Raw genomic sequence first — 15,889 nt, 5'->3', positions numbered from 1 at the left:
TGGGAAAGTTATTCAGACAGGAAATAAAACTACCCGCCACCCCTCTGGGCACTGTAGAATATTTGAAGGTTTAAGCAAACTGAAAAAGCTGATAAGACAGAGGATTTTACAGCTTGAAAAATGCCTTCTACAAATGACTGGCTGCCTCTGGAGACTTCGTCCTAACATTATTGCAACGTCTCATTTTAGCTTGCAGTTGACCAAGTATTGAACTTTAATAGGGATTCTTTCGTGCCTCTCCACTCCACATCTCAGTACTAAGCAGTATACACATAATTAGGGAAAGAACACTGGACTTGAGGGTCAGAAGAGTCGTTTTCAAGTTCTTGCTTCACCAATTACTAATGAGTCATCATAAGCAAGTCACTTCACCTAAGTCACAGTTCCCTCATTTGTAAAATGAAAGGATCAGACTAAGTGATGTCTATGATTGCTTCCAACTTTCGGTCCCGTGAAGCCTATCGCACTTTAAGGTTTATAAAGCATTTTCTTTGTACAACAGTTCTTTAAGGTAAGTAGTATAAAGATTATTAAATTCCACTCTACAGATGAAAAAATGAAGACTCAGAGGATGTCATGACTTTGCCCACGGTCATATACTTTGCTAGGATATCTTCCACTGCTAGCAGAATCAATAAAATATACACATAGCCATCTCACCTCCATCAATGCCCATGATGAACCGACCCAGGATTAGTATTTCAAAGGATCCTGCTTCGTGTGAGCAAGCCATAAGCACTGCAGCTAAAATGGCAAATGCATTGTTGACTAATAACATACATTTCCTAGAAAAAAGAAAGAGGTATCATCAGTACATGGTTGTATCAGGACATTCTGCTCACCTCTCTGCATTATAGTGCCAAGCAACTCAGTACTTGACAAATCAAGTAAAAGAAAGCAAGATGGAGGAGAGTGAAGAACAAGATTCAGAGCCAAGAGACCCAGGTTCCAGTCTTGGCTTTGACACAACGTATAGCCTTGAGCAAGTTAACTCACCTCTTTGGTCTTCCATTTCAATAAGATCAGACAGTTGGATTGGATAAACTCTAAGGCCTCTTCCAGTTCTAAAATTCCATGAATAGATAGAGTATTTGAGCTTGCCACTATATAACCTCATTATCAAGTGAATACTAGCGGCATGGAGCTAGACTATTTGCTACTAAACAGGCCAGTAAATTTACCATGATGCCAGGGCATTAGGCAGGGCCTCTTAAGGTGAGTATGTTTAGATATAGAGGGTAGAGCAAGGAGCAATGCATTGCAAGTTCCAGAGAGTCAAATTTCAGCTCAGCAAATGGAAGAGCTTCCCAAGAATTAGAGCTATCTAAAAGTAGAATGGTCTACCTCTCAGGCAGTAGTGAGTTCCACCTCACTGGAGGTCTTCAAGCAAAGATCTGAGAACCATTTTCAAGAATGTTGAAGAGATTTCTATTCAAAGATACACTTGACTTTCGAACTCTAGGGTCCCTTTGAACCTGCAAGTCTGTGATTCTATGTTTAAGAGTGTAGAGTGTTATAAAGAGCCAGCAGTGGGGGAGGAACCTGATGCTGACTTTTGGGGGAGGTTTTAGTTTTCCCAAGCTTATGGGGGAAATAGCTATGACATGTGCATAGCCTGGACTCCAGTGGTGGCCAAGTAATCGGGAGCACCATGAGAGTGACCTGATGGTATAAATGTGACAGTGCCTATTAGAAGAGCATGGTATAATAACAACAACAACAACAATAACAATAACTTATAAAGCACTTTAGGGTTTCCAAAGCCATATATATATATGTGTGTGTGTATACAGAACATATAAATAGCACATATATAGGATATATGTTACAAATATGTGTATATATGTTATATGTATGTATATATACACATAAATATGTGTGTGTGTATATACATATATGTGTGGATAACCAAGTATCCGTGAAATAATGTTTCCTATTGCCCTTTGCCACATGATGAAATCAACTCTGCCAATAATGAGACATCACAGTATGATTTTTGAGGAGAAAAAGTCACATGCTATAACTTTATATGCTGTTTAATGAGTTTATTAGATGAGCAAGCAGAAGCAGCTTACTTAGCCTGATTCTTACCTTCCAAGAACCTTTCCAATCAAAGTCACCATCATTGTGCCCACTAGGCCACCAATAGCAAAAATCGACACAGTCACAGACCATAGCAGCATTACAGTACTATCATCTATTGAGTGGCCGTATCTTCTTTCCCAGGTATCATTGTAGAAAGTCTTGATATACTGGAAATAAATGATATATTGTTATTTCTTTTTCTGTATCTTAGGAGTTAAAACATAACCTACACCCACATAAAAAAAAAATCCTTCCCTGACGATATACAAAATGTATAGGTGGTCAAATTTTCCAAAGGGCCTCATGTCAACCAGGTAAAGGAAGTAATTTGCTCATCCCTAGAATGAGCAATGAAAACATTTAGGCTTCCAAGTTTTTAAGTAAGATTTTTTAAGTTTTTAAGTTTTAATGTTCCATACACTTTTAAAAGCTGCTTAACTTGTTACCCCCATTAAAGAAAAGAGATATTGTGCTAAATCACAATGTCATACTAGAGAGATGCCTAAAGACATCAAAATAGAACAGGTAGAAAAGGTAGTATGTATTAGTGAAAACCCTGAATTCACTGACAACGTTTTTGTCATGGCTATGATGTTCAAGACACTGTACCAGGTACTGAGACAGATGCCATATGAATAAGATGTGATGCTTGACCTCAAGGAACTTACACTCCAGTAAAAGGGATTTGTACATGGATAAATATAATATATACTATCATATATAACAATGATATATAACATCATTAATAGGTAAGAGGAATACAGAGAGATGAGATCAGACAAGGGAGAGATCATTTCCAATTAGAAGCAACAGGGAAACCCATGGCTCCAAAAAAAAAAAAAACTAGTGGCGCAGTGTTCGAGGGGTAGGGAGAGAGGAACTCAATGACCGAGAGCTGAGGGCTTGTTGCTTGAGTCTCAGCGTCTTAGTTTGAGGCTATAGGCCTGACACTGAATATGCATTCAGTCTAGCCTTTAAAAAATGAGAGCACCAAGTCCCTGGCACCTCCACCTGGCTCTCATCCCTGGCTCCCCTGTGTTTAGAGTGGCTAATGCCATTCCCCCTACCACAACATATTCAGTCTTTACAGGATCCTAGAGGACAGGGGGCCCTGATCAATCTTCTGGTTCCTTGTTCCCTTCTCCCTGTGATTCAAAGGTGACATCTGAACAGGCAAAAATCTTTTCCCCTTGCTTCCTCTCCCCAATCCACCTAAACCTATCCTTCCCTAGTGCATATCCTCTTCTTCTGCTGTTCCCTTTCATTGTGTTCTCTGCCACTCTCACTCCATTGTTTTCAAACTCCCTTTTATCGTAGATCCCTTCACTTCTATTTCTTGCCATCTCCTGGTACTAAGAGTAACTTGGCTCCACCCTGAAGATATTGCATCCCTCACCATCCTTCTTTAGGACTAAATGTTCCTCGTCTCATATCCCTTAACACACTAGACCAGGAGAAGTAGGAAGAATCCTATTATCCTTGATTCTATTATTCCTATTCCCAGACTGTCCCTTTTGTCACCTTTATGCAGAAACTTCATTTCTTAGAGATTCACTTCATCTGGCTATAGCTCTTTGGACTAATCTACCAATGCCCAGGCAATTTTCCTTTCTTTCTCAAGGAGTCAGTCAGCACCAGATTCACAATCTACTCCTCTACCCCAAATCCTTCCCTCATTCCTAAGGATACCAATACACAAGTCAATGCAACATCAACCATTCTGACCAGCCACCAGCTTCTTCAACCATTATTCACTGCATCATTGTACCAAAGCCCCCTACTTGGATGATTATACTTAGGATATCATCATCAATCAATCAACCCATGAGCATTTGTTATTATACCCATAACTATGCTAACTCCATGATCCAGAACTGTAAAATTCCTCCTTTTAATCATAACCCCCTATTCTTCCCTATCTTGCCTTGTTCTTCCACTCCTCATCCTTACCATGCCTTACTATTCCCTGATCTGTCACCGTGAATAGAACACTGTCTCTGGAATAAGAACCAAGGTTCAAATCCTATCTCTAATAACAACTGTGTGACCAGGGGCAAATCCTTAAACCTTCCTAAGCTACAATTTCCTCATCTGTAATTGAGGGAACTGGACAAGGTGACCTCTGAATTCCCTTATAGCTTTGGATCTCTGACCCTATGATGCCTGCCCTGGACTCACTTTCCTCCCTTCACAGTCCTGACTCTAAGGTTCTCTAAGTTCAACTATAGACTATTTGCCCATCTTCACATCCTTTGTCTTCTTGTCCTATTGCCACTCACATCAAGACTTACCCCAACCCCAGATTACCTCGACCATTGGCTTTCTCTTCTCCATGATACTCCATATTCTATCTTTACACCTTTGGGCTAGCTTTAACCATGGCTGGAATGCGTTGCAACCTCACCTCTACCCTTTGGAATCCCTTGTTTTCTTCTAAACTGCTCAAGAATCACCTCCTACCTGAGGCCTTTCCTTCTTCCTACAGATTCAAGGATCTTCCTCTAAAAAAATTTATCCTGTATTTCTTTTAAATACTTGTTTATGCATATGCCATTTCCTCTGACAAGACATAAGCTTCTTGAGATCAGGGATTGTTTCATTTTTGAGCTAATAAAAATCAATGCTGCTAAAAGAATCGAATGAGAAATTTCACATCAAGTATCTTAAATAATAAACTGATATCCAAATTATATAGGGAATTGTCACAAATATTTATAAGTGGGCAAAGGATAAGAACAGTTCCAAAAGAAGAATTTCAAATTAACAACTGGAACTTATCCACACGAAAAAAGTTCTAATTCACTAGTGAGATACAGAGGGGGGATACAGAAGCAGAGTGTTATCTACACTGTCAGATGTTATCAATGTATCTGCTGACTTTATCACAAGGGAGGATTCAATTATGTATGCTTGGACAGGGTGGGAAGAGGGAAATGTATGTGGAAATGAATATGATGTTTTTTAAAAAAAGGTATCAACAAAACTTATCTTAAAAAAAAAAGTATAGGGGGCAGCTAGGTGGTGCAGTGGATACAGCACTGGCCCTGGAGTCAGGAGGACCTGAGTTCAAATCTGACCTCAGACACATAATACTAACCAGCTGTGTGACTCTGGGTAAGTCACTTAACCCCAATTGCGTCACCACAAAAAAAAAGTGCGCTACAAGACAATCCATTTATTATAGCCTGATTAACCCTATATTATGATCCTCACAGCATCCACTCCTAGCTTTCTTTTCTCTCCTCTAGCTCCACACTACTATCTATCCATTGGCCAAGGACTTCAACTCCTACTTTGTCAGAAAATTGAAGCAACCTATTATAAACTCCATCTTATTCCTACTCTGTTCTTCAATACCCCTACATACTATTCCCCATCCTCATCTACTTTGATCCAATCTGATGAAGACATAACCCATTTTTTCCATCAAGACCAACCCATCTACTTGTGCCCTTGATCCTGTGCATTCTAATAACATCTGGGAATTCTCCTCTTCTATCACTCTCTCTTTTTCTTTCATCTTCAGTCTCCCCTTATTCACCAGCTGCTTCCCTGCTGTCTACAAACAACCTTCTCCTTGCCATGTCATCAGGTTATCATCTTATATCTAGTCTCATTTTCACAACCCCCTAAAAGAAAAGTAATCTACACTTGCAAATGAGTATTCTCTCCCATTTCCTTTCCTCGCCTTCACTTTTTAGCCCATTGCAATATAACTTCCAACCCTGTTACTCTACTGAAACTGGCCTCTCCAAAATTATCAGTGACCCCTTAAGTGTTAAATCCAATGGCCCTTTTCAGTTCTAATCTTCTTTGACTTCTGTCTAGCTACTGCCACTGTCCTCCATCCCTCTTTTCTTGAATAGATCCTCCTCTTGACTTCAGTGACACTACTCTACCTTGCTTCTCCTCATAGCTATCTGACCATTCCTTCTTAATCCATTTTCTTGGATCATTATCCCATTTTCCAAAAGTTAATGCCCTCCAAAGCTTCAGGCCTTCATCTTGACTCTAAACTTTCTGTTAGGTTCCCATTAGTCCCAATGGGAGCAATTGTCATCTCTACACATATCTATCTATTTATTTATCTATCTATCTATCTATCTATCTATCTATCTATCTATCTATCTATCTATCATCTACCTACCTGTTTATATATACATATATTTATAATGCAACACATGAACACACATATACACATGAATACACCTTTGTGTATGTACATATGTGTACATGTGTATATACAGACATGTATAAATACATATTATAGATATAAATATCTGTGTTGTATTATAGGTATGTGCATATGTATATACACACACACATACACAGACAAAAACATATGCATGTACACATATCCAACCATAATCTCTCTTGTGAGCTCTAGTCTATCACCAAGTCCTTTGCCTATTTATGTACATATTATTATTATCCATGTAAAATATAAATTCCTTAAAGGAAGAGAATAGTTAAATTTTTTCCTTTTCCACTTTTAGTACAGTGACCTACAAATAAAGGGAACTTAATAAATATTTTAAAAACTAAATTAAAGTGGGAAAATGAAACTTTTACTATCAACTTTATAGGGCTGCGGTGAGGATCAAATGAATACTATAAAGCCAATGAAAGAGTAGTAAAAGTCTGTAAACAAATCAGATCCCAAAGAAGAACTGGAAATTATTGATCAAGATTAACAATATGAACAATTGCTCCAAATCACTACGAGGAACACGAAACAACTCTAGGATTTCATGTCATACTGGCATACCCCCCCCAAAAAAAAAAAAACCTGACAAAGAGATTAAAAGATGGCAATGTTGGAGGGGCTATAAATAGACTGGCACACCAACACAACACGGATAGAGCTGTGGATTGGTCTGACTCTTCTGGAAAGCAATTTGAAATTACAGTAAGTGACTAAAATATCTGTACCCTTTGATCCAGAGGTCCTACTGCTAGGCTCTTTAAGTAGGTGGAAGACAAAAAGCACATACGTAAACATTCATAACAGCACATTGTGTAGTAGCAGACAATAAGAAAGTATGAACATGAAAAATTCAGAGATGTGTCAGATGACTCATAAGAACTAATGCAGGGCAAAGTAATGAGAAGCAGGAAAATAGTATACACGACTACAACAATGTAAACAGAAAGAACACAACCACCCAAAACAAAACATAATCAAATACTGTGTAATTACACTGCCAAGTTCAACATTAAAGGAGAGAAAAAATGGCTTCTTTCTACCATCTTCCCTAGAGGTACACACTTCTTTGCAGAGATGGAGGCCTAGGGGCACAGAATATTACACACAAGATTAGCCCTGATTGGCTAATTTTTCTGAACTGCTTCTTTTTTCTTTTTCATTTATCTTAGAAGGTATGGCCTTCTAGGTAAGGGAGAGAGAATATTTAGAAATACATGTGATATAAAAGTAAAAGTTATGTATTTAAGTTTAAAAAGAAAAAAACTATAAAAGCACTACCAGTTTTACAGGTGAGACACCTCTTGGCTAGTGAAAAGTGAATTGAACTCGGTTGCAAAACACTCGAGTTTCATCCTGGCTCTATCATTACTAACTATAGGATTTTAAGTTTAAGCTTTCTGGGCTTTAGGTTCCTCACCTGTAAATTCACAATAATAGTAACTCATTTCATTTCTGCAGCAGCTTGAGATGACAAGCCTCCTTTCTTGCAACAACCCTGTGAGGCGGATGATGCAAATGAGATAAGAGGGTTGGACTGACTAAATGACCTCTAAGGTCTCTTCTGACTCAAAATCCTTTAAGCTCCACTGAGCTCAGATGTGTGCGTGGGTTTCTCTGATGGGAGAGTTCACTGTAAAAAGCAATCATCCTGGCTCTCTTGACAATCAAGCATTGATTGAAGTGCTTATATCTTGTCTATTGAAAATAAAAGGTGTGTGTTTGTGTGTGTGTGTGTGTGTGTGTGTGTGTGTGTGTGTGTGTGTGTGTGAGGGAAGAGATTGTTAAAACCTTTCTGAACAAAGAAGATAAGCTAACTGTTAACAACCCCCCAGAAATCTCCTTATCATGCAATGTGCTTCAGGAAACAAAGAGATGTCATTAGGTAGAAAAACATGCTTCGTTGTCCTCATGTTGCACCATGATTATGAAGACTGGCAAAAGTCTTTCAAATCACTGCCAATTGTTCCTATTTTGAGAAGCAGTGTCAAAAATTATTTGGAATATACAACCATTGTCTGAAAGCTCCAAGTGACTAGCAGGTATGAAACATGTGATCCACAAACCACTTGCGTGATCATAGGTAGGAAATGTCTCACACATCCTGTTACAAGTAGCTAGAAGGTGGAATGCTTCATGCTTAAGTCTCCACCTGAACTCATCAGTGGCCTAGATGAAAACAAGACAGAGAGCACTGGATGCCAAATCAGAACCTTTCCGTTTGAGTCCTGCCTACATCTTTTAATAGTGGCATTACTTCGAACAAATCTGTAAAATGGGGACAACCTACCTCACAGAGTTATTATGGGGAAAACACTTTGTAAGCTTTAAAACTGTTACAGAAGGGTGAGTGACCAAAAAGATATATAAAAGTTAGAAATCACATAATAATAAAAAAAATTATTGTTATTGTGAGTCTCCAATGTGTCCATCTTGAATAAACCAAAATACTATGCAATATTTACAATTCCAATTGGTGGAATTTAAAATGTTTCTCCCTTATGGCCAATGAAGATTTTTTTTTTTGCTCTTAATTATTCTAAGTGCCATTTTCATCATGATATTCATTAGTTAAAAGATATGTGCATTGAATTGAATCCAGTTGTAAATATTAGACTCTAAGCTCTTTGGATCAGGACCTGTTTTTGCCTTTGTAGCCCCAGCACACAGTGCCTGGCATGGAGAATGTGCTTTAATAAATGTTAGTCAACTGACTAAATGCTACTTGCCTGAAATGAACTGAATTACATCCTCCCCGGGATGCCTCAAATACTACTTCTCTATAACTCTCCATATCCTACCTTTAAGGCCCAGCTCAAATTTTATATAAGAAACTATGAAATTTCCAAAAATATTTTATGTATATCCATATATATACGTATATATATATATACATATATATGTATGTATGTATATATATATATATATATATACACACACACATACATACATATAATATTCTCATATGTATGTGGCATTCTGTGCAACATGTCGAAAATTTGGATTTGGTATTAGAAAACTTAGATGCTAATCCTGCCTCTGTCACCTACTATTTGTGTGACCTTGGGTAAGTCATCCACCTCTCTGAAGCTCAATTTAGTTATCTTTAAAGGTGGTAACATGGCTGGAGCTCTGGATTTCAAATAAAAAAGACCTGAGTCTAAATTCTGTCTTAGATACTTACTAGCTATGAGAACCTGGTCAGGTCCCTTAACTTCTCTTGGTCTTGGTTTTCTCATCTGTAAAATGGAGATAGTGATAGGATCTATCTCACAGGGAATCAAGCAAGATAATATATATAATAAAGCACTTGGCAAACTTTAAAGTACTATATTAATATCAGCTGTTATTATTAATAGTAATACTTATACTAGATACATATTTATTGAGGATAAATTTGAGCACGTAAAATGCTTTGTAAACTAGTAAATAGTATACAAATATCAGCAACCATATATATGAATATACACACACACACACACACACACACACACAAAAACACATACACACTAGCCCTGTGAGCAATGGGTAAGTCACTTAGTCTTGCTCAGCATCAGACAACTCTTTTATCCACTAAATTGTAGAGGGGCAACCATCTACCACTGCTACACTGAAGAAATCACAGATCCTTAATGTATGCACACATACACACATACACACATATGTATGTTATATAATATACATATGACATGTATATTATATATAATATATGTATGACATGTATATTATATATAATATACATATGACATGTATATTATACATATATATTTATATATATTTTACACATACCTACAATATATAGAAGTAGATCCAGTCTCACCCATAAGGCAAAGTTCCATTAACCTTAACCCCAAGGATAACCACAAAGAAAGAATTCAGTGTACTCACATTAGAAAATAAATGTACCTAGATACGTTAGGGAAATTAATCATTGATGACAGAATGCAACCTTTCACTCCAAGAATAAACAAAGGTACCTGAGGTCACTTCTCTGGGCAACTTTTCTCAGACATGGTCATTAACCTCTGAAAGTGCTGATGGGAGTTTTATAATCACTATATAATAAGGGCACTTTAGTAATAGCAGGAGTATGACAGTTAGAAATGGGACCTTTCACAATTACTGTTCCATGAAAACAAATGAGGTTGTCACCCAAGGAAATGACAGTCCTGGAGCGTGGATGGAACCTAACTCTTTCTTCATACATTTCCTCGGGGGCTAGAAGCAAGATGTCCTAAGAGAGAAGCCTCTCCACTTACTAAGAGCCACCATAGTCCACCTTTGGCAAGAGCTGACAGAGTATTCTCTGATACAATTTCATTTACAAAAGGCAATTAAATGAAAATAGTTCATTTATATAGCACTTTTCTCATTTAACTCTGACAAGAATCCTTTAAGGTGGGTGGTGCAGAGACAATTTTGCAGAGGAGAAAACTGGAGCTTGAGAAAAAGTGGGAGATGGTGAAGTATTTAACGCACACTAGAACCTCTATGGCTATGATTACTGAGAGTTAGCTTTTCACATTGAGAATGTCAGTAATAGTCAGCATTGTCCAACTATGGCGAATTTAGAGGTAGATGAAAAAAAGTATAAATATCTAAAGAGCATAGATCCCAGCTCATTGAGTACTCTTTATCCAACCTATACTCCTATTGCTTGCATCAATACTGAAGCCCCTTGGCCTGATCCAAGACCATAGCTCTTCATTTGATCTCTGAACTCTGTTGTTGATCCTGATACTAACTCTACCTTAGCTCCAGACACCACTTTCAGCTTCTAGGCTCAAGGTCATGGGCTATCTCCCTCACGGCCTGAACAGAAGGTGGTATTAGAGCTTGTAAAACCAAATCATGGATTGTAAAAGAATCAAATCTCCAGATAATACAAAAGGGCAATGGAGAAACAGAATAGGGATTTAAACAGGATACAATACAATATCAGTGATGTCATGGTCACAACAAGTAGCTTAGAAGATTTCAAGGAGAGGGCAGATGGATGGAGCAGTGGATAGAGCTCTGCCCTTGGAGTCAGGAGGACCTGAATTCAAATCCGACTGCAGACACTTAACACTTACCAGCTGTGTGACCCTAGGCAAGTCACTTAACCCCAATTGCCGCATCAAAAAAAAATTTCAAGGAAATTAATGTATTATCAGAAAAAGAAGATAGACCAGTTATATAGGTGAACAAGGGATAAAAGATAGAATGCAACCCTCATGCCTTCTTTAGTACCCATGGAATGTGAAGACGCAGAGGAAGGCTTCCAGCTGACAGAGAAGACCTGCCATGGGAAATTTATGGGAGGACATAGTTTTCCTTATTTGAAGAAGAGTGACACTAGCCAAAATTATCATCCAACCCTAAGAAATAGCAAAAGTGAAGACTTCATAGAACCTTGGGAGGACCTACATAAACTGACACAGAGGACAAAAAGCAGAACCAAGAAAACAATAATACATAATAACCATGATGAAGTGATAGAAAACAATATTAAAAATCATAAGAATTCTATACTGATCAATCTTGATTCTAAAGCATGGATAATCAAGCAATTCCCTCCTTGCAATAGAAATAAGAGGTGCTTTTGTATTCAATAGAAAGTGGAGAAAATATAGACACAGTTACTGCATATACAGTTGATAGGTTGGTTTCTTTGTTATAAGGAAAGGTTTTGTGGTTGGGGCTCGAGCCATGTTATTGGGAACTGACAGAGATATAAAAAAATAACAAAAGCATCCATAAAACATTTTGTAAAAAATAATTCTCATCTTTCATGATGACTGGGTTTAACATCTTATTGTTTGAGATTGCTGCTTTTCCCCCCCACTTCTCTGCCAGTCTCTGAGGTAAAATTTTAGTTGATTGCCTTAGGGAAGAAAGAACATCAGGCTTCCTCACAGCTGAGCTGGCTATTGAATGACATCAAGCCACCACAAAAGCTTTTCTACTCAATTCCACTCACTGGCCAACTGAAGACATTTTGTAAAAGATCAGTCCCTAATACCATCAGCTAGTCCTCTGTGGCTGAGTTAGATGATGCTGAAATGGAATTTTTCATTTTCCACCCAGCTTTGTATTGTAGGAGTATAGAATGAGCTATACACAACAGCATATAATCATATTGTATATCAATGTTTACTCTGAAGCAGAAGGATGTGGATAGAATACTAGATTTGAAGTCAGAATTATAAGATTTAGAGCTAGAAAGGACCTTCGGAGCCAAGAAGTCCAATTTCCTCATCTTATGCATGAGAAAACAGTAGCACAGAAAGATTAACTGTCTTGTTCAGCTAGTGACAGATAGTAAATATCTGAGATAGAATTTGAACCCAGTTCTTCTTTAACTCCAAGTCCAGTGTCCTATCCATTATATCAATAGCTTTCCAAGTATGATCCAGGCACTTTTGGGGGTCCCTAAAGCCTTTTTAAAGGGTTCACTAGATCAAAGCCATTTTCAAAATAATACTAAGATGTTTTCATTTTGAATTTGATAAATATCAATAGATAGAACTTATACCAACAAAAGCTATCTGGGGAGTCCTCAATAATGAATATGTAGAATTCAGAGAAACATGGGACAACTTGTATGAACTGATGCAGAATGAAATAAGCAGAAAAGGACTAAAAATAACATGAAGGAAAGACTTAAAGCATTGGAGCCTGGAAAGGAATGAGAGAAAACCTGTCATTCCCTGTAGAGAAATCCTCTCCCCTCATACCTGCCACAGTGAAAGTAGACAGAAATACAACTACACAAGAGCTGGGGTCCAAACAAGGGAATCAAAACTCAATTCAGATTACTAGAAGAAGTGGGCCCGAGCCATCTTAAAAGAGAGTAAGAGAGATCAAGAGCAATATATATATGAAGTAAGGAGATATCAGAGTAAAAGGTTATTTATGTTTGAAAAAGGAAATGAAAAAAGAGAGAGATCAAAAGTCCTGAGTTCTAGAGTCACATCTGCTGGCTCGGTGATTTGGCCATGAGTAGGAGAAACCAGAGTAGATATCCTACTGTGTCCCTGTGAGAGCCACTAGGAAAATGAACCGACTGCCTGGGTTTTAGGTTTGTTTGCCCAAGTGAGGTTAACATGAACCTGAAAAGAAGTGAGTGGGCTGGGAGGAGATACCTATGGTAAACATATTAATGTGTTTTATTTTTATTTTTTTCTAATATTTTAAAGAGCCACATGCTGTTATACCTCTGTAAAAGGTCTCCATTAAAAAAGTACGGAATGAGATAAAGAATTAAGTTTAAGTGGCACAGAGATTAAATTCTGATCTAATTAAATAAATCTACTCCAAAATACTTCCCTATTCAAAAAAAGCTTCTGGTCCCAGTGTTTAGCACAGAGTAGGTACTTAATAAATATTTATAAACTGACTGATTTATTACTCCTAAATTCTGCTGTTTGGCATTTAGAGCCCTTCACACCTGTCCCCAACCTACCTCTCCAACCTTATTACATATTACTCCCCTACTTATATACCCTATTCTAGCTAAACTGACCTTTCTATTCCTCATAACTGATATTCCATAGTTCATCTCCAGCCTTTGCACTGGTTGTCTTTCATGCCTGAAATATATTTCCTCTACAACTGAATTTTAGAATCCCTTGTTTCCTTCAAATATCATCTCAAATGTTACCTTCTCTAGGAAGTCTTTCCTGATCTCCTTAGCTACCAATGCCTTCCTCCTCAAAATGAACTTGGATCATTTTGGTACACAGTATATACCTATATGAAACATGCTTTCCCACAGCTGGATAACGAACATCTTACAAACAATTTTCTTTTTGACTTTGTATCCCAGAACCTACACAGTGTCTGACACAAAGAAAATGCTTGATAAATGTTTCTTGGCTGACTTTTTAGTCAGTAAGGAAGGATTCAGGATGAGGGAGGTAAAGGAAAATAGCTAAGGTATAAAATCAAAAAGTAATAACGCATTTTTAAATTTAAAAATAAAGTAAAATGAACTACTCAATTTGGCTTGTGTGCAATGTTCTCCTCCAGCAGGCATCAACATTGCCTCTTTTAAAGGTCTAAAACCAGAGTTGTCAAAAAGGTAGTGAGAGGATATAGTACAGTGTTTCTATGCAACAAAATAGCACGGCTTTCCAGCTGAAATTGTCGATAATACAAGGTTGCCCTCTGCTGGGCATATCATCCAGCTGTCTTTTAGTACTTACCGGGAAAGGAGCGTTGACCACAGAAAGATTGTAACCGTAGAGAAAGGAAGAGCCAAAAGCTCCAACAAGTGATGCCATGATGAGGGAATATGACCAGTCCTAGGGAAATAAGAAAAAGTAATTAGGCATCATCAAAATATGAATTTTAACAGAGCCCTTACAGATAGCTACTTACACATAACGTGCTTTAGCTAGGGTGACTTACTTTACTACTATGAAAATAATTCTGAAATAAAATTCATTCTCTTGTACGGTATTCGTATGGTATTACATTGGTTAATTTTTGCTTTCGAGTTCAAATAAGTCTTTTTTTTCCTCTCAAAATGAAAGGGTTGGATTACATATGGGGTTCTTAGAATGATGTGTGGACTTCTAAAAGACATTTTGATAACTATATTTCAATATAATTGGTTTCTTTGTAATCCTATCTTAAACACTTAAAAACATTATTCTGAAAAGGGTTCATAGGCTTCATCAGACATCCAAAGGGGCACAGTTCACAAAAAACAGGTTAAGAACCTCTAAAGTAAATGATCTATAAAGATCTTCTACTTCCAAAATTCTAGGTGCTAATTTCAAAGGTCCCTTCCAGCTCCAAAGTTCTTTGTTTTGTGTTGTAAAATCTCTGCATGCTCTGAGCCTGGAATGAACCTTCTCCCCTTCACACTTTGAACTCCCTAGCCTCCTTCAAAGCTCTCAGCTCAAAGTCAAATTTCCAGTGATCTTAGTTGCCAGATCCTATGGCTTTTTCTCAATCTTCCTTCTTCTTGAACTCTCTGTAGCCTTTGACATTATTGATCACTATCTTCTCCTTGATACTGTCTTCTCTCTAGGTTTTCAGGATACACTTTCTCCTGGTTCTCCTCCTACTTATCTGAGTACTTCTTCTCAAGTCTTTTCTGCTGGATCTTCATCCAGATCTTGCCCTCAAAACACTGATATCCTACAGAGTTAGTCCCGAGTCATTCCCTTCTTTCCCTCCATACTATTTCCTTATTTCATTTTATGAACTCATCAACTCTCATGGATTTAATTATCATCTCAATTCTTATGACCCTCAAATCTATCTTTCTTGCCTCAAGTTCTCTGCTGACTTCCAATCTTGCTTCTATAACTGCCTTTTAGACATCTTAAACTCAAAATAGAACTCATTAACTTTTCTTCTCAACCCTCCCCCTATTCCTACCTTCCCTGATACTAGGAGGGCAACACCATCCTCCCAGTCTCTCAAACTCACAACCTAGGAGTCATCTTTGACTCTTTACTATCTCTCCCCATCCTCCATAGCCAATATGTGTCAAAGTCTGTTGATTTCACCTTTATAACACCTCTCTTCCATCTTTGAAACATGCCACCATGTTGCACACCCTTAACACCTCATACCCGGACTACTGCAATAGCTTACTGCCTC

At 37.7% G+C, this 15,889-nt stretch overlaps 1 protein-coding gene across 1 annotated transcript in view; it reads right to left on the bottom strand.

Moving 5' to 3' along the window:
* Nucleotides 1–15,889, bottom strand: part of SLC2A9 (solute carrier family 2 member 9) — a 314,145-nt gene that overhangs the window by 278,355 nt on the left and 19,901 nt on the right. The window contains exons 6-8 of the mRNA XM_020992085.2: nucleotides 14,479–14,577; nucleotides 2,092–2,252; nucleotides 661–785 (exon numbers count right to left, since the gene is read on the bottom strand). Coding sequence (XP_020847744.2) covers nucleotides 661–785; nucleotides 2,092–2,252; nucleotides 14,479–14,577 — 385 coding nt within the window. The remainder of the gene's footprint in view (nucleotides 1–660; nucleotides 786–2,091; nucleotides 2,253–14,478; nucleotides 14,578–15,889) is intronic.

Source organism: Phascolarctos cinereus, unplaced genomic scaffold (assembly GCF_003287225.1).
Source record: "Phascolarctos cinereus isolate Bilbo 61053 unplaced genomic scaffold, phaCin_HiC Scaffold_9;HRSCAF=440, whole genome shotgun sequence".
Taxonomy (NCBI): Eukaryota; Metazoa; Chordata; class Mammalia; order Diprotodontia; family Phascolarctidae; genus Phascolarctos; species Phascolarctos cinereus.
Note: the sequence above shows the minus strand (reverse complement) of the source record. Positions and strands in the feature narration are given on the sequence as shown.